Raw genomic sequence first — 23,702 nt, forward strand, 5'->3', positions numbered from 1 at the left:
AGGAGATTGTGGCGAGCTGGGGATCCCAGGTAACAGTGACAGGACGAGAGGCAACGGCCTTAAGTTGTGCTGGAGGAGGTTTAGGTTGGATATTATGAAAAATATCAGAAAGAGTGGTAGTGCATTGGCACAGGCTGCCCAGAGGAGGGGAATCAACTCTTGAAAGGGTTGATAACTACAGGACAAGGGGAAATGGTTTCAAGTTGAGGGAGGGAAGATTTAGGTTGGATGTCAGGGGAAAGTTCTTTACGGAGAGAGTGGTGAGGTGCTGGAACAGCTGCCCAGAGAGGCTGTGGATGCCTCGTCCCTGGAGGTGTTCAAGGCCAGGTTGGATGGGGCCCTGGGCAGCCTGGTCTGGTATTAAATGTGGAGGGTGGTGGCCCTGTATGTGGCAGGGGGGTGGAGATTCATGATCCTTGAGGTCCCTTTCAACCCTGGCCATTCTGTGATTCAGAGAGGTCCTGGGCTCGCTGTCCCTGGAGGTGGTTCAGGAACTGTGTAGAGGTGGGACTGAAGGACACGGTTAGTGGGCGCGGTGGGGATGGGCTGCATTTGGACTTGGTGACCTCAGAGGAGCTCTCAGTGTTCCCCCCCCCCAAGCGCCAGGGGCTCAGCACAGGCGAGGCGCTGCGGACTATAACCCCCACAATCCCCCGCGGGGCTTTCCCGCCCCTCAGCTCCCTTCTGATTGGCTGACACCGTGCGGAGGACCTTCCCCTTGAGCCAATCGCAACGCGGGGCTGCCCGGCGGCGCGCCGGTGGGGCAGTGCTCAGGCGCCGCGTAGGGCCGCCGTGGCGGTGTCATTGCGAGGGGACGATGTCTCACTGCAGCGCCGCGGCCGCCCGCCTCCTGGGCCGCTTCCTCCGCCGTGAGTACCGGCCCTCGTCCCTCAACGGCGTTCCGGGGTCTTCCGCGCTGCTTGGCAACCGGCTCCCCCCGCGGCCGCTGCTCCGGGGTAGGCCGCGGGGCCTGCGCTGAAGGGGAGCCCGGCCGCCTCCTCCTCTTCCTCCTCCTCTTCCCGCCGCCTCGCAAGGTCACCCGGGGAGGGGAGAGCGGGGCTGAGCGCTCGGAGGAGAACCCGCGCCTCGGGGAGCTGAGGTTCCTCTGGATGGAGAAGCCGCTGCGCTCTGGGGTGGCTTTTTCTGCGGTGTGACCGTGGTGGAGAGGAGCCACGTCGGGCTTTTTGGGGGCAGCGAATAGAGCTGGAGTCTTAGTGATACGTTATCCCTTTTGGAAAGGGCGAACACGAGGACAGGCTGAGGGAGCTGGGCTTGTTCAGCCTGGAGAATAGAAGGCTGCGGGGTGACCTCATTGCAGCCTTTCAGTACCTGAAGGGAGCCTGCAAACATGGGGGGAATCAACTCTTTGAAAGGGTTGATAACTGCAGGACAAGGGGAAGTGGTTTTAAGTTAAGGGAGGGTAGATTTAGGTTGGATGTCAGGGGGAAGTTCTTTGCAGAGAGAGTGGTGAGGTGCTGGAACAGCTGCCCAGAAAGGCTGTGGATGCCTCGTCCCTGGAGGTGTTCAAGGCCAGGTTGGATGGGGCCTTGGGCAGCCTGGTCTAGCATTAAATGTGGAGGTTGGTGGCCCTGTGTGTGGCAGGGGGTTGGAGATTCACAATCCTTGAGGTCCCTTCCAACCCTGGCCATTCTGTGAACATTGATGTGGAGCTCACCTTCTGGTTCCACACAGGACCACCCAAAACTCAAACCCTTACGTATTCACTGGAAGACCACAAGCAATCTGAGGCTAATTTTTCAGCTTATAAGCCTTTATATGCGTTGCTTTGAAGATTGTAGTAAATAAATAATCAAAAAAAAGAAAACAACTTTATTTTTCTTTCTTTGTGCTTATTTTGGGCAGTTAATGCTGCATCCTCTACTGAAATCAGTATGGGCATGTCAAAGCACAAGAGTTGTTTCTTGGAATCTTAAGCTGAGGATTTGATGTGTTAGCCTTGCATCTTGCAGCTGGAACAAATGAGCAAAATTAAGCTTAATTGTTTTCAGTGAAACTCCTTGCAAGAAAAGCTTTATGCTTCTAATGTCCCTGTCCCTGGAGGCATTCAAGGCCAGGCTGGATGTGGCTCTGGGCAGCCTAGTCTGCTGGTTGGTGACCCTGCACACAGCAGGGGGATTTAAACTAGATGGTCATTGTGGTCCTTTTCAACCCAGGGCATTCTGTGATTAACTTGTATGTCAGGGACTCCTAATGTGATTCACCCTCCTGCAGGTGTCCTTTCCTGCTTCATGTCCCCTATAAGCACCAATAGAGAGCTATGTTGCCTCAGCACAGTGTCTCTGTCTATCAGTTGAACTCTTTGAGCTCACTCCTGTGAGTCCAAGAGAATTGGTTCTGTTGGTGGATGGGCGTGTAGCATCTCTGGCGTGGGTTAATTTGTACTCCAGCAAAGCTAATTTTTTACAGATTTTTATGTCTTTGAAACCCCACTTCATTCCCTTTACAAACAGCAGTCAAACAGATTGAAGGAAGAGTGCTTACGGTTCTTTTTGGGTCGTAAGGGGAGAGGTGGGCTGAGTGGTTCAAGAGGTGTTCTGCTTGCAACGGTTTATAAACTCTTCTAAAGAAACTTCTGAGAGATCAAATATTCCTTCATTGAAACATTTTTCTGGTTCATTGCTCTTAAATGTTAAAAGTCTGCTGGAACCTTAAATTTGGGATGTTACGTTGGGTGTGATTGAAGCCTTTGGAAAGCTCTTTGATTAAATCATGGAAGTAGATTAGGGGCACAGCTCTGGCAAAGATTGCTGTAGAAGTAATGATGCAAATGGAGGATTTGTTGGGTGTTTCAGTGTGAGCAGCACTGGGAGAGGGGCTCCCAGCCCTTCAGCTGCATGCATTCTCAGTGAAGTATATATGGGAAAAAGGTTGTTGTCTTGGAAGAACAGGAGTGCCTATTTTCTCCTTAAACTCCTTAGATTTGGAAGGAAGCTTCACTCTTTATGACTCCGTGGCCCAGTGCAGCCAGTATTGTTCTTTGCAGTGAGTGGGGATTTTTGGTTAGGGAACAAAGAAATGTTGAAAGAAATAGAAATTCTTCTAAATATTGCTTTCCCATTAGTCCTACTTCTGTGTAATGTGGTGGGTGTAGCATAGTCATCACATCTGTCCTTCTATAGACTGGTTAACTTATTTCTTAAACTCTTACGCTGTGTTCATAGATGGGGATTTCCATAATTAACAGGAACTTGGCAAGAGAAGAGTGAGGGAAGAGAAACTGAGAAGCAGTAGCTAGAAATCCTGTCCTGAGCACGTAATTCTCTTTCAGACAAGGAGAAAGATATTCTGAGCAATCCCTTGATTACATGGGATCTCCTTGTCAGTAAGGATCATCTTGTACAAGTGCAATCGCCACCTTGAAGGCTGAATTCTGCAGACTGATTTGAGAGAAGATGAATAATTGTTCCAAATGTGCACGTGTGAATATGGCCTAATAATGATGGTCTAAACCTAAGGAAGGACTGGGACGAGAACTTGTGCCAAATCTCAAACTTCCACTCAGTGAGCTTGGAAATTTCACTGCAGCACTTTGGTCTTCACTCAACTTTTGTTGTTTCTTTTTTTTATTTTTGTTTTTTTTCCCCCATGTATTTTCTGTGTTGTAAGAAGCTGTCCAGAACTGCTGCAGTTCTGTCCTCTTCCACCAGAAAAACTTGGGTATTTCCACTGGTGCTCTTTGGACTTGACTCCTTTCCCTGACTTTGCCCTGAAGTCCATTCTTCCCATTTGTACTGGAACCTATTTATTTTCTAAGGCTTTCTTCTTTTCTTACATAGGAAATAGAAAGGAATATCTTGCTTTATTTCTAAGCTCCCAGGGCATTTCAAGAAGTGATAGAGGGAGAATTTCATTTATTGCTTGTCAGTCTCCTGGCAGTGGAACTACCTGCTCAGGTCCTTCTGGAAAGGAATCTTTGTTTCTTTCCCTTGCTTTCATGTTGTGCTATTCTGTGAGCACCTTCAGATCCTTCCTTGCCTTCCAAACTTCTTTTTTTTTTTGGTCCAGGATAAATGTGGGCAAGAGAAAAGCACTCTGATTTGGATTCCTCTCTATAGCTTTAGGGAATCTTGTGAGAAGTCCTGAAAATAACAAGTTTCCAACTCCATGAAGTTTGAGTTGGGAAGGGATTGAGCCCTGCTATCTGTACTGCTGGGGTAAGCTGTACAAAGGTAACTTGGGCTCTATTGCTTTAAATCAGATCTATTTGTTTTCCTTAAATACAAATGCAAACTATCAAAAACTAAAAATTATGTGGCAGAAGCCAAAGGGATTGCCTGAGGAAGGTTGCCTGGCACTGTGTTCTGCTTTTCTGAAGGTGCACTACAGGCCTTCATTGAGCTCAGTGATATTAGTGTTATTAGACCTCTGATCTGACAAAATACAGCATTTTCACTGTGCTTCTGATTGGATCTGGGTTTGCAAAGTCTTGTCCTTGTGCTCTGTGGCTTGACACAAAGCCTGCACTATTGCAGCTTGGCCTGTAAGTTAGAGCTGTACATTAAAATAGGGTCAGTGATGAGGTTAGCTTTTAGTGGCTTGTTGCTGAAGCTTTGCAAGCAGAAGAGCAAATAATTTCTTGTGCTGTCTTCCTGAAGGCACGTGGATTACACTGTGGAACCCTGATTTGTTCTAACAGAAGCAATTCCTTGAACAGCAGTTGGAAGCTGTGAAACAAGATGAGCTGGTGAATGAAAGTCTAGCTGCAAATTGAGACTTGGGTTCTATTTCTGACTCTTACCTGCTGTGAACTTGGGTGTGCCGTTTCCATTTCCACCTGTTTCCTTCTCATCTCTTGTCTGTTAAATCTCTTGCTGTTTGCACCCAGGACTTGCAGCCTGTGCCATGTTCAGCAAAACTGCATTTCCAGCCGTACCTCTGCTGCTCTTACTGTGCTGGTGGCCAGGGAGAAAGTTTTCTACTTCAGATGAGGTCACAGTGGGAAATAGAGAGCTGTATCGTGCCAGCTGTAAGGGATAATAAAAATCTCTCATCCTAATCTATCCCAGAAAGCACAAAGGGTTTTTTTTTCCTTCTTTTCTTTCAAAACATATTGCTCTGCAGACATGTGTATATGCTGAGCTGCCTCTACCAGAAGTCATAGAGTCACAGAACGGCCTGGCTTGAAAGGGACCACAATGCTCATCCAGTTCCAACCCCCTGCTATGTGCAGGGTCACCAACCAGCAGACCAGGCTGCCCAGAGCCACATCCAGCCTGGCCTTGAATGCCTGCAGGAATGGGCATCCACAGCCTCCATGGGCAACCTGTTCCAGTGCCTCACCAGCCTCTGTGTGAAAAACTTCCTCCTAATATCTGACCTAAACCTCCCCTGTCTCAGTTTAAAACCATTCCTATTGTCCCCTTGTCCTATCACTATCCAGACCTAGTCAGCAAACTGCTCACACTTCTAGCCAGATTTTTCCAAGCCAGCTGTATTTTCTCTAAACCAAGGTTACTTTGTCATTTATGAGGTATTTTCAAGACTAAATCCATAAAAAGTTTTGGAATTTAAGCAGTTTTTCAGTTATCAGTGCAGAAGAATAAATCTTTTCCAAGCTATCAAAGTGTGAAAAAGAAAAGACTTGAAAGCTTCTTATCCTTGAAAAATATATCCATGTATATGCCTGAAAGCTGAGAATTGGTCAACTTAAGGTTTTGAAAACGTTTTTGTGAAAGGTTGTAAATATCTGAAAATGGATATGGGATGGACAGCTGATCTTGGCACTATGGAAGTGCTTTTATGGTATGGAGAAAGAAGGTCCTGCTAACAGTCACCTCATTCCTGCATCAGCAGTTTATATTGAAAAATATTCTTTCTGTGTAATAGCTTTTGCTTGCTTTAAGAAAACCTGGGATTTTGGGTCTCCTTTATCACTTAGCAGAAATGTGTAGAGGATGGGGATGAATTCATTTGTGAATGAAAGCAGTAGATAAGATGCTGGCGTCTGTTGTTCATCCTGACTGGGGTTCTGATGTTCAGTGTGGTGTATGTGCATGGTCTGACCCTCAACAAACTGGGTAAATTACCGATGCGCAATATCGTAGAAAAACAAGTCATTACCACTTAAGAACTTCCAGAGCTGCTTTTAAAAGCAATTGGATCAATTCATCTTAAAAAAGGGGTGACCAGCAGGGAGAGAGAGAGAGAGGTGATTGTCCCCCTCTACTCGGCTCTTGTGAGGCCCCATCTGCAGTGCTGTGTCCAGGCCTGGGGCCCTCAGTGAGGAAGGACATGGAGCTCTTGGAGCAGGTCCAGGAGGGCACTAAGATGGTCAAAGGGCTGGAGCAGCTCTCCTGTGAGGAAAGGTTGAGGGGACTGGGCTTGTTTAGCTTGGAGAAGAGAAGGCTCCGGGGAGGCCTCATTGTGGCCTTCCAGTACTTGAAGGGAGCTTATAAACAGGAGGGGGAACAGCTGTTTATGAGGGAGGATAGTGATAGGACAAGAGGGAATGGTTTAAACTGAGACAGGGGAGGTTTAGGTCAGATATTAGGAGGAAGTTTTTCACACAGAGGCTGGTGATGCACTGGAACAGGTTGCCCAAGGAGGCTGTGGATGCCCCATCCCTGCAGGCATCCAAGGCCAGGCTGGATGTGGCTCTGGGCAGCCTGGTCTGCTGGTTGGTGACCCTGCACACAGCAGGGGGTTGGAACTGGATGATCATTGTGGTCCTTTTCAACCCAGGCTGTTCTGTGATTCTATGAAAACGTAAATGTGTATGTACTTATTTGATAGGACATTTTTTAACGTGGAGCATAACAAGGCAGTGGATTAATGGTTTGCTTTCTCTTTTCTGCCTTTCTCTAGTGCACCAGAATGGAGTACGACACTGCTCTTACTCAGCATCAAGGAAAAATCTGTATATTAACAAAGGCACAAAGGTTATCTGTCAGGGTTTTACAGGCAAGCAGGTACGTGTATGTGCAATACTTCTTCTGTCACCCTGCTGGTGCAGAAAATTATTTGGCCATGAAATATAGTAATGCATAAGAGAGATTATAGTTTGTTCTTTGTTGATAGGAAGCAAAGCTTTGTTGAAGAGATCCCTTTGGCTGTGTAGTTCTCTACTTTCCAAGTCCAAATAGCATTTTTCTTAATATCAATAAACTATAGATTTTTGTTTTTCGGTGTGCAAACTTAAAACTTTGTTTTTGAGTCAACTGTGTTCTGATTCCTGACTTTATTTTATATTTCATTTTTATTTTTGTGGTTGGCTTTGCTCTTAAGCCTTAAGCCCTGTACAACTGGAAGGGCTTCTTTGTAAAGGGAGACTTGCTCCCTTTACAAGCTTTAAAAGCTACTTTTGTAAAACCTTACAGCTTTGAAAGTGATCTTTCACGAATGCCTTTGAACATTGATGCCCACAGGAAAAAAAATTGTTTTAATTTCAATCTCACATTCACTCTTTTACACATTTAAAAGGGGAGAAGACTGCTTTTTGCTTGATCTGTCTCCTGGTTATGGATGAGAATGGTAATTTCTTCAAATTTATCATCTGCCATAATGGATGTGGAAAATAAAACATGGCTGCTTCGTCTGCAGGTGTATCAGCAACACAGGACAAATTGCTCTTTGGTGTGCCTCAGTTTAAAAGAAACAAAAACCAAATACAAACTGATAGCATATTCTGAATTGATTTAAAACAAGTTGATGCACTCTTCAGAATAGCCGATTATTTATTGGGGGTGAAATCACCTCATTGTAAATTGAGGTGCAATAAATTGTCTTCAGAATTATAGATGTCATCAGAGTTGGTTTTTTTTTTTCCACATTTTATTTGTTGTTATATGCATTTTATCTTTGTTCTTTTTCTCTCATAGGGCACCTTTCACAGCCAGCAGGCATTGGAGTACGGCACCAATCTAGTTGGAGGAGTTTCTCCAGGGAAAGGTGGAAAAACACATCTGGGTCTGCCTGTGTTTAATTCTGTGAAGGAGGTAATTTGTAGCAGTGACTAAAGGAGCAGACAGTTCAGTCCAAGAACTAATGCTGCTGAATGCTTCCATTCCTCATAGTGAAGAGACAGATTTGAACCTTGGATGTCACTATGCAAGCAAGGAAATAGAAGCCTTGTGAGAGAGGCTTTCTGTGTGGTCAAGCATGAATCTGCCTTCCACTCTGATCTTCACACTCAGCAATGCAAATATCTTTTCTTTGCAGTAGGGTTACGTTTTATGCCTGTAGCTGTTTCCTGATTGATTTTGGTTTGTGTGATGAAGTTGTGGCCAAGTATTATCTAACAGTGTTTTTAGGGGAGGTGTTTTTCAGATAGTGCTTAGGTTTCAGTTCCCTGTGCTCTGTATGTCCATCTTCAGTGAATTTAACACTTGCACGTTTATGGTAAACTGTTATATATCTATTTATTTCACTTTTGCCTGTAGAGGACATACTTTAAGTGACTAGTAATCAGATGCTCTCTTTGGGCTCATTAAACGCTTGATACCTTTTTTATTATTGTCCTTGTAGGCCAAAGAACAGACTGGTGCTTCTGCCACGGTTATATATGTACCTCCTCCATTTGCTGCTGCTGCAATCAATGAAGCAATCGATGCAGAAATTCCCCTGGTTGTTTGCATTACTGAAGGGATTCCCCAGCAGGACATGGTTCGGGTTAAGCACAGACTGCTTCGCCAGAATAAGACTCGACTTGTGGGCCCAAACTGCCCTGGTGTCATCAATGTAAGTGAATTCTGAATTTGCTCCAAGGCTGAACCATTCTTAGTGATGGTTTGAATGCTTGATTTATCTTCTTATTCTTTCTTTAGCCAGGAGAGTGTAAAATCGGTATCATGCCTGGTCACATTCACAAAAAAGGAAGAATTGGTGAGTTTTTGAATATTTATGCATCATCTAAAAGTAATGTTTGGTGCTCTAGTATTCTTATCCACAAGGCTAACCTCATCCTACCCAGAAGGCACTTAATATGCTGTATAACACTTTGTCCTTCAGTTTGTAAGTTAGCTTTCTCATAAATCCTGAAGGCCAAAGAACTTAATGATAAGAGTTTGTTTCCTTAACACGATTATTCGAGCGTACTTCCAAAGAGAAGAGTTTACAAAGAACTTTCTAACCTGGGAATTCAGGCAGTAGTACCATGGTGAGTGGAACTGACAAGCACACCCACTTCTCAGACAGGGGAGCCGAGATCAGAGAGGCAGAGAATTGTTCATAACCACACATTAGTTACAAACCCTTTAGCATGCAAGTGTTGTATGCTGATTTCTAGTGGTTCTTTGTCTTAAGCTATAGAAATAAGAATAGATTGTAACTCCTGCATTGCATTATTTAAAAGGTGCTCCAAAACATACGTTGCTATCTTAATAAATAGAGCTTCAGAAACATTGCAAGCAGCATACACTGCCATTATCTGTCAGTGAGGTATTTTGTTTATCTTAAACACAGCACCTTTTAATGTTTGTAATTTTTCTGGTGGAAAAACATGTTCGCTGTGAGGAAAGCTGTTCACTGTACTGGAACTAACAGTACTCAGGGCAGTTTTTCTAACACAGAATCATAGAATGGCCTGAGTTGAAAAGGAGCACGGTGATCATCTAGTTTCAACCCCCTGCTCAATGTGTGCAGGGTCGCCAACCATTAGTTTGACCGCTTCTGACAATGGAATAAGCTGTACCTGGTGATGCTGGAATGGAGGAAGCATTAGCACTTGTGTCAAACTGGAAATAGAAAAATCAGACCACTGCAGTTATTTCCCTTCTAGATAACATTAAACCACTGCTCTATGACTGTAACAGTGACAATTGATATTGTCATTCAGGCTTTCTTCTGAATCAAAGTTCTGTTAAGATCTTGAGTGTCTGCTGGAGTCACAGGACCATGGAATCTGAATGAATGAATCTTTTGCACATCAAGTGCAAAAGGATGTTTTAAATCCTGATATCCTACTGCTGCTAGAAACGTTTTTGATAGTGATCCATGAGCCAGGGAGTAATGATGTGAACTTTGCTACCTTCCCAACTTCATTTGACACTCACATTTGATGGAATGCTCCTCAGCCTTCTCTTGCTCTGAGGCATCCAAGAATCATTTGATAATCTTGGGATGTGAGCTTTGAAAACAGCCTCAATTTTTGGTCTGTAGTATCTGAATCTGAAACATAGGAAGTTCTTTGTGGGCTGTAGTAAGAAATAAACCCACTTCTTTGCTGGTAGACATCTGCACTCTTCTATGGTATAAACAGCAGACAAAGTTAAATGTTAGTCTAATGGTGCATTTTGCCTTCTGTTTCTGGAATATACTAATTACACTGCTTGTTAAATGGCTTGAAATAGATGGAAGATGATGTCTGTTTTTCTTGAAAAGCTTCCTTCTTGTAGTGTTAGCAAAATCTTGACTTTAAAAAGTGGAGATGCAAGTATTTTGTCCCCAACCTACGATTCAGTGCTTAACTTTGGCTGCAGAAAGTGTAGTTAGGTCTGGCTGGGGTTGTGGTCTCTTGTAATACTGTAATATAAACGTTAAATATGTATGGTAGAACAATCAGTTGCAGCAGCAAGTATCTTAGGAATGGTAACTCTTTTATGTCATAGAATGGCCAGAGTTGGAAGGGACCTCAAGGATCATGAAGCTCCAACCCCCTGCCACACGCAGGGCCACCAACCTCCCCATTTAATACTGGACCAGGCTGCCCAGGGCCCCATCATGGAACACCTCCAGGCATGAGGCATCCACAACCTCTCTGGGCAGCTGTTCCAGCACCTCACCACTCTCTCTGTGAAGAAATTCCCTCTGAAATCCAACCTAAATCTTCCCTCCTTCAATTTAAAACCATTTCCCCTTGACTTGCTATCATCTGCCCTTTCAACGTAGCGTCTTTGGGTTCTGGAAGAGCCTAATTGAGTTGCAACCCTGTTTTGAGTTCAAGGTGTAAGCTACTTGTTTACAGGACAAGGTATATATTCTATTTTGTTTCCAACTTTCTTTCCTGATGAAGTGGTAGTGTGAAGAATGGCATCTCAGCCAACATTACTGCTTTTCTGGGCAGCTTTAATCTCTTTACAATTAAGTGTCAAAAATGCCAATCACGAAATAATACAAATGTAATCTTTTATAGAGTTTTCATGTTTTGGCAACGATAGCTGAAAAACCCGACATCTTGTGTTCAGTTCAGTAAGGTACAAAATCAGTAAGATTTTGTTGAATTTAAGAACAGCTGCCTGTAGTCATGCACTCAGTGTCAAGTTTATCTCCCTTTGTTCCCAAAGGCATTGTGTCAAGATCTGGAACCCTGACCTATGAAGCTGTTCATCAGACAACGCAAGTTGGATTGGGGCAGTCCTTCTGTGTTGGTAGGTTTCCTCAGAAGCAGCCTGTAGACTCACTGGCTTTTTCTTCAGAGGAACACATCCAAAATAATTACTTTCTGCAAGCCTAGAAATTGTTGGGTGGCTTATCATTATGCTGAGAAATGAGATCTCTATCTGTTGTGAAGATATAATCCTTTTCTGTTACCATTTCCACATCAGATCAATAAAAGCCTAGAAAACATCTTTGAGCAGAGAGCAGCCAACAAACGTGGCATCAGTTTAGAAACAAATTGTTCTGAGAAGTTTAATATTAATGTAAAAGGACAGAGCATTCTTAGGCATTTAGTTGGGTATTCTGAGCAAGTTGGCTCATTCACTTTTTTTTTTTTAACAGTAAAATTCTGTTGCTGGAGTCTTAACTCAGCTGTATCTCGTGTGGAGTCTCTGTATAGGATGTGATGTTTGGCTTATGGTTTGGAAGGTGAATAATCACAGAATCACAGAATGGCCAGAGTTGGAAGGGACCTCAGGGATCACAAATCTCCAACCCCCTGCCACATGCAGGGCCACCAACCTCCACATTTAATGCTAAACCAGGCTGCCCAGGGCCCCATCCAACCTGGCCTTGAACAACTCCAGGGATGGGGCATCCACAGCCTCTCTGGGCAAATCATTCACAAATGTTTAACTTTGGATAGCAAGCTCTCTGTGAAGTAGTGGAGGAGAGATTTAGAGCAGATTCTTTGGCACTCCAAGAGCTGTCTGTCTTATGAGTCTTTGGGAATAACATTCCTGTTGAAACTTGCTTTGAAACTGTTAATGTAAATGCAGTGTCATTATCTTGAGTTATTTTTTAATGCAATTTTACACTTTTTTTCCAGGGATTGGAGGTGATCCTTTCAATGGAACTAATTTTATTGACTGTCTTGATGTCTTCCTGAAGGATCCTCATACTGAGGGAATCATATTGATTGGGGAAATTGGAGGAAATGCTGAAGAAGATGCAGCAACTTTCTTGAAGGAAAATAATTCTGTAAGTTTTGAAGAGCTTACTTCCAAATATGTTGCTGGTTAGCCCTTTTCTGCCATGTCAAGAAAGCTTGGTTCAATTTCTAACCTCTGCTGACAAAAGAGCAAAGGATACAAGCTATCATACTTTGATATAAGAGAAATTTAACATGATTAAAGCTCCTAATTTCAGTTTAACTGTAGAGGATCGGCTCCAGATTTTTAATTCTATTATGATATTTGTAGGGAACATTTTGCTTTTTTTTTGGGAAGCATTTTGTAAAGTATTGCTTTTTATCAGGAGGTGAAGTATTTCACACTTCTAGCTAAAGGTTCCACGTAGTCTGAGATTTCCAGCTCTTTGATGTATCAGCTAGCCAAAGATGTATTATTTGAAATCTGTTACCTGGAGTTGCTTTTCATTCACCCTTCACCATGTAACTCAGTGTCTTTTCGTTATTGACAGGGTTCAAATGCCAAGCCAGTAGTGTCATTCATTGCTGGTCTCACTGCTCCTCCAGGCAGACGGATGGGTCATGCTGGAGCAATCATTGCTGGTGGGAAGGGTGGAGCCAAAGAGAAGATAGCTGCTCTTCAGAGCGCTGGTGTTGTTGTCAGCATGTCCCCTGCTCAGTTAGGCAGCACCATCTACAAGGTTTGTTAATTGGTATATTTGTGCACTCACACTAAGCAGGAGTCTGCTTTTGAGGGAATAGGAGTTGGCAGTGCATATCAGACCCAAATACTCTGCTGCTCGAAGCTTGGTTAATGTAGTTATGACTTAGGTGATATGCAGAAGTAGTTATATGTAGTATTTCCTTTATAGGAAAGTGAGCAGCAAAAATGCAGAAGTGATTACATTTTGCTGTGGTGTACAACTGCTTGTTGAACTGTGTTTTCTGGGTTCTATCAGAGGAAGCAAAGAACCCAAATTAATTTAAAACAACAAAACAGTCTTTGAAAGCGCAGTCAATATGGCATATAGAAATGTCTGTTAAGTACTAATTCGGAATTAGAGCTGAATGCATACAACTGAAAAACTTCTGTATGCTCTTACAGAGAATTAATGTTTTTCAAGCCAGTTCATGCTGTGTCTGGGAGCAAGTGGTTCCTTGGTATCACTGCAGTCTAGCTCAATTGCTTTTCGTAGCCAGTGAGTTAATGTGAGGTGAGAGAAGGTTTGCACACATGAAGTATTTTTTAATTTAGTTTTTAATTCCTAAAATTAGATTTATAAAATAAATACAAAGTAATTAAAAATATAATAGTAATAAAAGCCTTTTTTTTTTTTTTCTTACATCTGAAATGTCTGTTTGCTACTTGCAGGAGTTTGAGAAAAGGAAATTGCTGTAAGAGAAGATACTTTGGAATACTGTCTCCAAATCATCAGTGCAGCACCTGACCTCTGCTTATCTTCTGTTTGCTAATCTTCAGTTGCCCAAATGACTGACACTGGTCATGGAATTTGACTTGGAAGCCATAAACCTTTAGGCTAAACCTGTTTTGATGTCTCCTCGTTTCAGACGTGATCACTGCACTGTAAATCACAGCAAATTAATAAATCTACTACTAAACCTGATTCATTTTGAATTCCTGAAGCAGAACCGTTTCTTCAGCCATCATAAAGAAACTAATCAGCCTTGAATCTTTTGTAACTTAAGCACTGCCCAGTTTAAGGTAAAGTCGCTTATAGAGATGCTTTTAAAGGTCAAGGCACTGACTTTTTATGCACACAAGACAGTTTGCTTTATTTTTAAAGATCTTTCTTGTTTGTTGCTGACAAGTATGTTTGAACAATAGGCCAAAGTTTCCGTCCACTAAACCAGAGCTGCTGGATCTGAAGGGGTTGCTTGTTGATCCATGTAGCTGGGTGTGATTCCAGTCCAGACTTTCTATTCAAGGCTGAGCCGTGCACAGTGTAGTCCTCTGCTGACACATAACTGTTGTATGGAGAGGTGGAATTTTTATGCAGAAAAATGAGTGTAACTTCCAATGCGAATATGTATATTCACAGTTGTAACTATGAAAATGGTTTGTTCTTTGGCTTACATTACCTTGCTTTCCTCTTTAACCTGAGCTAGGATTGCATTGTTTGTGTGTTCTGAAATCCCAATAATGCTGGGACATAATGGACAAGATTGAGTGATCTCTGAAAAAGAATGTAGTAAGTTATCTTACTTGTTAACCACTCCAAGCACTGTAATGGAAAGCCTTTTTTTACTTTGGAAATAGCCCGAACACAGTGCCTATAAATTAGTCTTGTAAGCTTTATCAGAGTGGGCTAAACCCAAGATTGCTTTCTTTATATAAAAATCCCTGTAACCTGGCACTTGTCTAAAGCTAACCTTGTTCCATAAAGGTGCTGTTACAAAAGCTTGTCTTGTTATTTGTTTAAAACTGTGAGCTTTCTTTCTCAAGCGCCTGTGCAATTTTGCTTCCTAATGCAAGCAGTGACCATATATCTCAAAGCTGACATTTACAGTTCTGAGAGCTAAGCCCTGAGGAAATGTGTAAAAGGACAGGTCATATATCTGCTGTTCCGGATGTGTATTAGTGCACTTCACATGTGGTCAGAATTGGTCAGATGATGGGGTCCACAGGATGCAGGAGTTAGATGCTGTAAAACATCGGCATGATTTGCTAAAATGGACCTGACATCAAGTCACTAAACAGCTGGGAGCAACACTGAACAGTAAATCATTTGATAAAACCTATGAAAGCAGGTAGGAATTGAATGCTAGATCTGCTCTTGTTTTCAAGTAGTGCCTGATTCAGTCTGAAGCAAAAAAGACAAATCAGTGCCCTTTAGCTCAAGAAATATCAGTACTAAAATGTCTCCATCTGGGAAAGAGTGCAGTTCACCAGTGAATGTCAGGATGTTGCAGCCTGTCTTCTTGTGATCCTGCATCAAAGCTGACTCATTTTAATGGTGGGCTTCTCCACAGCAGCTTTAGGGATGGGTAATGCTTCTTGATACAGCCACCTGAATTTCATAGAATTGCAGAACGGTTTGGGTTCAAAGGGACCTCAAGGATCATGAAGTTCCAACCCCCCTGCTGCAGGCAGGGCTGCCAACTTCCATATCTAATACCAGACCAGGCTGCCCAGGGCCCCCAGCCATCCTGGCCTTGAGCACCTCCAGGAACAGAGCATCCACAGCCTGTCTGGGCAGCTGTTCCAGCACAACTGAAGCGTGGTAGTTTCCTGCTAAGGATTGCTCAATGGAAGCTGTTTTAGAGGCACCAGCAATTTTATAAGTTAGCCATAAACTCCATTTTACTATTTTACTCTGAGGAGGCATTCCTCGTACGTTGGTATTTGAAGGAGGGCTTAAAAGTGTGACCCTGATTCTAATGGTCACAGCAGATATTCAGGGCTACACCTTAGCAGCTGCCTGGTTCTGTACAAGCCTGGGGAAGCAGTCTGTGCCAGCGTGAAGGAGAGGATCAGCTGAAGATGGAGAAGAAATCTGACTGTGATAGAAAGGCTTAATCTTTCCAGTTTTCTCTTGCTGCCTAAAAATGCACACTTGTAAAAGGCTGATGATGTTTGTCATTGATAAAGACAGTGAAAAATAGATTCGCATCCGTTTCATACCATATGTGCTTATGAATAAATATTTCAAGTAATCTGAACTGGAAGATTGTTCTGGTTTCTTTTTTTTTTAAAGGAAAAAGTTGAGTTAGTGTTGAGCCTTAACCTCTGGCTACTTTATAGCTCAATAAATAGGTTTTATGTGCAAGAGAAGCACATCTGAGGTTGCTGTTCAAATTCTCATTAGATTTTAAGAATTAATCCTCCCTTCTCCACCCCTCGTTCTCCTTGATCTAGGCTGTCCACAAATAAATATATGTACTATAGTTTGAAATTAATTAAGACTTCTGGCACTGATCTTTCTTCTGTGGTTTTGTTGTTGTCCAGAATTAATATTTTATGCAATATTTTTGGACAAATGAGTGTTACTTTTTTAATACATAAAATGCTAGCTAGATTCTAGCAAATGGGTATTTATAACTCAATTTATTGAAACTCACTAACAAAAGAAAGCATTTATGCCTATTCCTTTGGCTAAAAAAGATCTTTGTGCTTGGGAGCCAGAGAAGGGAGGAGAGGCTCCTGAAAGATGGACGCTGAAGTGTCAAGATGTTCTTAAAACCATAGGGGATAACTGAGAAAATGATGCTGATTTTCTCAACAGCTGTTGTAGTTTCTGAGGTGTGCCCCAATCCTTTGCCCCTTTGTTATATCTGTTTTATCCTCTCGGATTCCTGTTTCCTGTGGTGCTGACACAGTGCTAATTAGAATTGGATGGATGCTGCATTGAGATGGTGCGGGTGATTTTGGTTGAACTGAAGATGCAGCTTAATTCTTGGTGGATCGAATGGCAGATTTAAAGTCTTAAGGTGAGGAGGGAGCACTCACTAATGGGCCTCACCAGTGACGAGTGGGTTAGAGGTTGCACTCTGGCAGAAGGCCACTAATTAGGTGGTCTGAAAGTAGTTAAAAAATGTCCTTTGGCCTGGGGCAGTGACTGACCCTGACACTGGTCCCTGCAGGGCTGGTGGCTGGGTGCCCCGTGATAGGCATATCAAAATAGGCTGGGAAATGTTGGAATCTGAGCACTGAGGCACAGCACTGTGGTTTCAAGAACGGCCACAGGAGCTGGTTTCTGATTCCCAACCAATAAGCTCTTAACTGTGCTGAAACTGTGGAATGAAGCATCGCCTGCCACTTCTTGCTGGTCAAGATTAGATTAAAGCTTTTCTTCAGAGGGACTCTCTGCAAGTCTGACACGGGCAGGAACCTGCTAGCTGCTTCTTGAGGTTGTGATGGGGAGCCCTGTGCTGCTGTGGCCACCTGGCAGCAGGCTGTACCTGCTGGGGCAGGGCTGAGGGCTGTGGGTGCTGAGCACCACGGCTGTATGGTGATGGGGAGGCTTTTAGAATCACAGAATCATCAAATCATTAAGGTTGGAAAAGACCTTTTAGATCACCAACCCCAACCCATCCCCACCGTTACTAACCCACATCCCTCAGTGCCGCATCTCCATGGTTCTTGAACACCTCCAGAGATGGTAACTCCACCACCTCCCTGCCAAGGCATTACTGCTTTTTCAGGAATTATTCCTAACATCCAATCTGACCCCCCTGGCACAACCTCCCATCCCACCAACGGGGAGAGGAGGAAGACCTCCATCTCTCCTCAGCCTCCCTTCAACCCGCTGCTGCTTGTAGCATCCCAAACTGATGATTAAAAACCAGCTGCTTTCTGCAGTAGAGATGTGATCTCAGAAAGAATTACATGAATCAGCCTGTTTGTGCAAACTACAAATTCAGGGAACTGGGGGGAAAAAAAGCTTTCCTGTCCCATAATCACTAAACTGCACGTGGCAGTGTTTGTGCTGAGAGTAGACGTGATAGCCTGTAATGATGTCTGTGCTGTGCAGATACATAATTAAAGGTCTCTTAAAATCTGTTTCGTTGCTGTAAAAGACAGCGCAGTGAATTTATAGTTTCTAATGCATCTGTAAGGCTATGAGATGGCTGCTTTAAAAAACAACAACAAAACAAAAACCAAAAGACCCACAACAACCCACCAACCTGTTTCCATTCGTTTTGCTCTCTAGGTGGCAGGTTCTGACACCAAAACAGTTCTGAGTTCCCTCTCTTAACTTGAGGGCTGAAACTGTGCCGGTGAAATAGAAGATGAAAACAAAAGCAGCACTACTTTATTCTTTCTGGATGTTGTATTGATTTATGATCATATCCCTTTATCTGAGTTGGGGAGAGGTGGTAGAGAGCCCAGCTGGTTTCCCTCCCTGTGCTCTCAGCCTGCCAATAGTGCTGCTATTTCTTGTTGTTTTTCAGTCTGGTATGAGTAATGTTGTCTGAACTGAGTGGCTTTAGCAGTCAGATGGAACCTGCCTTAGAGAAATACTGATCTTCGTTCTGATGTGGACAAGAAATGTCTTAGGCTGTTTCTTCAAGAGCTTACCTGTTGTATTTGTTGTTGCTTTTATTCTGTTGCCCAAGGCTGGAGGGCTGACAAGAAGGAGCACAGGTAGGGATGTCAGGGAGGAGAGAAATGAATTGTCACGTATGAAAGAAAACAAAAGCAGAAGCAGAAACTTAACCAGTGCATAATAAACTGAGCTATGAAATAGTCACCCTCTGCTGACTCTCTGGAGGACAGCAGAAGGAGATGAGGCTCCTTGGAAGAAAAGCATCTTCTGTAGAGCCACATACAGCAGGCTGTGCACACTGAAGGCAGCCAGCAATGAGCAGTGCCATTGGGAACTGGAATAGTCCTGCTTTTCTGCGATGTGTGGGACAAGATCAGTTTGGCTTAGGATCTTTAGCCTCAGCCATTGTGTGGAGGAGGTTGACTGTGCAGAAAGGCAGGAAGGGGTCTTGTAGCTTAGGAGCTGTGGCAATAGACGTGTATGTAGTGACTGACGTATGTGTGCCTCTGCACTTAGAAATGCCTCTGAGGAATCACAGCCTAAAAGGCTGTGTCTTGCCCAAGATCATCCTCTCCTTTCTTGCTCTGCCTTTAGGCTGCAAGTCTTGCTGCTAACTACCAATAGCTGCCAGGAGAAAAATCAATAGGTGGGGAAGGCTTCTCAGCAGTCATATAACTGGATAGACCTTATTTATCTTTTGGTAGGAAACTATCAGATAAGTTCAAGTCAGATACTGAACTTTGTCTCCCACAGTATGGATGATTTGGGAATGAATCATAGAATCCTTAGAGTTCAAAGGGACTTTTAAGCCCATTTAGTCCAACTCCCCTGCAACGAACAGGGACATGCACAGTTAGATCAGGTTGTCCAGGACCACATCCAGCCTGGCCTTGAATGTCTCCAGGGATGGGGCATCCACCACATCACTGGGTAAGCTGTTCCAGTGCCTCACCATCACTGTGCCACTGTAAGAGACCTTTTCCTTAAATCCAACCGAAGTCTACCTTCTTTAAGCCTGAAATCATTTCCCCTTGTCCTGTCACAACAGACTCTGCTAAAGAGTCTGCCCCCTTCTTTCCTGTAGCTCCCCTTCAGATATTGAAGGGCCGCTATCAGGTCATCTCAGAGCCTTCTCCAGCCTGAGCAATCCCAATCAGTCTGTCCTCGTAGAAGAGGTGTTCCATCCCTTGGATCATTTTTGTGGCCCTCCTCTGGATGCTCTCCTACAGGTCTGTGTCTCTCCTGTACTGAGGACTCCACGTCTGCACACAGTACTCCAGGTGAGTAGCCAACTGGAGCTTCATAGATGCCAATCTAGACTCTGGTTCCAGCCTCGTTCTAAAACACAGAAGGATTTTGGGTCAAGATCCATATCCATCTCCCAAGGTCTTCAGACATAGTAGAATTGGGTGTTTGGAGTTAAGCATGCAAGAAATGAAGCCAGGGCAGCAAAATCCCTGGTGTGTTCAAGTAGACACATTTGATCACTGATCTACATTGACTAGATTTCTGGTCAAACTCTCATAAGAGAAACTCATACACCCAAAGCATGCATGATTGCACTCACCTGGGGACAATTAGGCTGGCTCCCTCTACAGCTGCACTACTGTAGCCCTTGGCCAGGACTTACTCGAAGTCACATTTAAGGTTTCTGCCATGCCTCACCCCAAGCCAGCTCTCCCAAAGCCCAGACTCACATTTCAGAAGTCACTTGAGCTTCCCTCCTGATTTCGTGTCATACAGTTTATACTCAGTATGCATGGTTACTGTGTTATCCTCATTTCTGATGCATTGGAACATAGCAGCAAATCTGTATTTTTCAATTTGTCCTGTTTATGGTGCAGTCTATTTCTGTTGCAAAAACACTGTTTGTTTATTTAATGTGTCTTTTATAAATCATTTGAGAATGCCTCTATCTGATTCTTGTACAGGGAACAAAATCATACAGCATTAATCCATTCTTTCTTCCAATGATTGTAGCAATGATGGGAAACAATATAATTAGAAGCCATTCTTTCAGCATGGAAATTGTAATTGGATTGTGCATTTTATAGCAGCAGCTTTTAAAAAACAAACAAGAATTAGTCAACTAAAGAAAATATGCCTGGCTTGTTTTCCAGCCAGGGCTCTGTTCAGTGGTTAACTTAAGTTTCTGATGTTGTTTTTGTTATTCTGGTAAATAAGACATCCATAAATGCTTCTAGGCTGCTAAAAGGATTTTTCCTTCTGGAAATAGGTGTCAACACTCCGCCTGAAGCAGGCACTATGGTCATGTCCTTCTTGCTCTCCACCCTGAGGTTCACTTAGAGCACCTTAGGATGTACTGGTGCTCCTGTGGAGCAGATATGCTTTGAGATGTGGTTGAGAAGCCAATGTACCCTAAAGGTGAGCAATATACCAGTGTGCAAAGAAATAAGGAGAGCACAAAATAACCAGTTCTCTTGTAACTAGATTCAGAGAGCCTCAGTGATGGAAGAGAAAAGGCAGCATGGGAAAGGTGGAAGGGATGGGGGCTGTTGTATTTACTGCCCAGCTGTAACACAGTCATGGTTGAAGCACAGAACTTGGGTGTTCTTACTAGTGAGGCAGCCAAATCACACCTTTGGCTTACCCCAGTCCTTTCTGCCCTGGTCCCATACTAAGGCCCTCTTCAGTAGACACTCCTAGGAGACATTTTGAACAGCCTTTACTATAAGATCCAACCTCATGAAACACTGTGTTTTATTCAAGGCTTTGCTCCAAGCAAAAGTCCTGAAATTTTTTTTACCTAGACTTGCAAAGTATTTCAGTATGGAAGAGATTGCTTTCTTGGTGACTTCAGTATTTGTTTCGAGTGAAGAAGCAAAAAAAGTGCAGGTGAACTGAGATTCTGCCTTCCTCTTCCCTCCATAACCTTGGCCTCTGGCTCCCAACGGGGATGCTGCTTCTGGAGCTGTCAGAAAATCCTGGCTTCAGACAACTGATGACTGCATTGTCAACTTACACAGCAAGGCCCATTTGAATTTTTGTCAGACAATGAAAAGTGAGGGTGGGTAAATACCGTGTATGGAGACTGTGTTACTTTTGGTTTACAGTTAAAATAAAACCAGTAACAACACAGCCTCATGAAAATCCTCATGCTCATAAATTTGAGATCCTCCCCTCAGTCCCTCCTTGCTCCATCACTGTCCTATCACCAGCCTGGAGACCCTCCCCTGACAGCTTTATGGCTGATTGCTGAAGAACAAACTGTTATTCCTTGCAAATTATTTTCTAGATTGCCACAAAGGTATACATCATTGTGTCACGGAGTGGCAACTATATTAAATCTGGTTAGATAGTTAGGGTGGGTTGCTGTCATAAATCAGCTTTCGCCTGCCTTGTTGTGGGGGAAATGCAATCAATAGCTGCTGCGATGGTTTATGCAGTTAAAAACCATTTCCTTTTGCAAAAGCATTTTTAATACTTCTCCAACTCATTAACATCCTGTCTGCTTAGTGCTCTGAAAAAAGTCAAACGTGTCATCCTCTTGGATATCCACGTCGCCACTTCCATAATGCATCAGTACAAGCTTTTGGAAGTGGTTAAAAAGGGAAATTATTTCATCATGATAAAAAAAGAAGAATGAGAGCAGCTCAGCTGAAAAGATTGCTTTGTCAGTTCTGATTTAATGTGCGAATAATGCTAGTGGGGTGGGGAGAACGCCTTCTCCTGGATAGATTGTTTTGATGTTGGTAGAGCCTGCACACCAAGATTTACAGCATGAAACATTTTTGGTGGATTGTTGTAACGAACAGAGTTTTGTTTCATTTCCTTTTAGAATGTGAAGATCAGCTGAATGTCAGTCATGCAGTAACTTGAAGGTGGTTGGGATCAGAGGCATTCAGCCTTCACTTTAGGCTGAAGGCAGCACTGAAGTCTCCCAGTAACTGCATCTGGACCAGGAGTGGCAGTTTGCTATTTCTTGCCCCATGGCTGTGGAGAAAAGCTTGAAAATCTGCCTTGCCTGCAACCTAAGGGCTCAGACATTGAAAGGGAATTATGCTGTGTGCTCTGGAGATGGGTGTAGTCATAAAATCCTTTTGAATTTGGCAAAGACATAGGAATCATTATGGTTGGAAAAGACCTCTAAGATCATCTCATCTAGTCCAAACCCAACCCATCCCCACATCCCTCAGTGTCACATCTGTATCTTAAACCTCCAGGGACAGCGACCCCACCACCTCCCTGGGCAGTCTGCTCCAATGCATCACCACTCTTTCTGAGAAGAAATTTTCCCTAACATCAAACCTGAACTTCCCCTGGTGCAAACAAGGAAACCTTTCTTACAGGGTCAAACGGTTGGAAGTTGAGAGATTGAAAAATAGGGTAGAGGCTGCTCTTGGCAGTGAGCATAAGAGAAAAGCATAGCCAAGCTTCTGGCTCTGGTCAGGCCTACAAAACATCTTGTTCCCATGAGGCAGGAATACAGAGCACTGTGTACCCTGCCAGCTCAGTTTTGGGGAAATTTTGCAGAGAGAATGCAGCTGGGGCTCCTATCAGTAAGAACATTGTTTGACTTCACTAAATACACCAGGTGAACAAAGAGAAGGTGCAATTAGCAGCCAGCTGGTGTTTGATTTGTGACTATTTTTATCCTTATTTGTTTTTATGCATCTCTTAGTCTCATTACAGAAGTGAATTCCAGCCTTGGGATTTGAAACCCATATTCTCCACATGTGGCTCTAAAGAACAGCTCATAAATGCCAATTATCCCAGGCAGCAGAAGGGCCCTCGAGGGCAGGAGGCCACAAAGTCTGACAGCTCATTTAAGCCAGGGACGACCTCCAGTTTGCCTCCTGCTTGCAGCTGAGCATTAAATCATCCCTGCTCTCTGCGTTAGGGCCAGGTGAAACCCTGTCATACAAAATAACAGCAAAGCAAACCAAGATCTTCTACAGGTGCAGCACCTATGGAAGACCCATGGGCTGCTGGAGAGCAGAGGGAGGCCAAGGGACAGCTTGGGATATCCAAGTTGACATAAGCTGGTTACTAAATTGACCACTAGGTCTCCATTGAAGGTATATCAGCCTGGTCAGCATGCTCAAACCTCTATCTGGATGTAGAGAACTCCAGAACTGAGTAGCATTTTCATCATGATTGGATTAAAAATGAAAGGTGCATACGTGAATTTTGACACAGAGAAGGGCAAGTTTTATCACCTTTAGCCCCCCAAATATTGAAGAAGTTATCCAAGCCTGGGACTATCTTACATCCCTTTTGAGTTTGACGTGCTTCCTTTTTTCCTTTAATGGTTAAGAGAGCAGCTCCAGGTCTGTAAAAGGATTTCGGTGCCTCTTTCCTATGCTGACATCCTCAAAATGATTTCAGGCCTCAAGGTATCTCAGCTTCTAAAGATGCCTCTCATGCTACTGCATTTATGAGCAAAATAATCTTTGCAGAGAAGTGCTTTCTGCAGATCATTGGCTAAA

At 43.5% G+C, this 23,702-nt stretch overlaps 1 protein-coding gene across 1 annotated transcript; it reads left to right on the plus strand.

Annotated features, from left to right (window-relative positions):
- Window positions 1-817: 817 nt before the first annotated feature.
- On the plus strand, window positions 818-13,702 carry SUCLG1 (succinate-CoA ligase GDP/ADP-forming subunit alpha; the record flags this gene model as incomplete). The annotated part of the gene is made up of 9 exons (XM_079535152.1): window positions 818-869; window positions 6,826-6,929; window positions 7,839-7,955; window positions 8,485-8,697; window positions 8,784-8,841; window positions 11,241-11,324; window positions 12,164-12,315; window positions 12,757-12,945; window positions 13,617-13,702. The coding sequence occupies 9 exons, from the start codon at window positions 818-820 to the stop codon at window positions 13,641-13,643; spliced, it is 996 nt and encodes a 331-aa protein (XP_079391278.1). The 3' UTR covers window positions 13,644-13,702.
- Window positions 13,703-23,702: the final 10,000 nt, after the last annotated feature.

Source organism: Tetrao urogallus, assembly GCF_951394365.1.
Source record: "Tetrao urogallus genome assembly, chromosome: 4".
NCBI classification, from domain to species: domain Eukaryota; kingdom Metazoa; phylum Chordata; class Aves; order Galliformes; family Phasianidae; genus Tetrao; species Tetrao urogallus.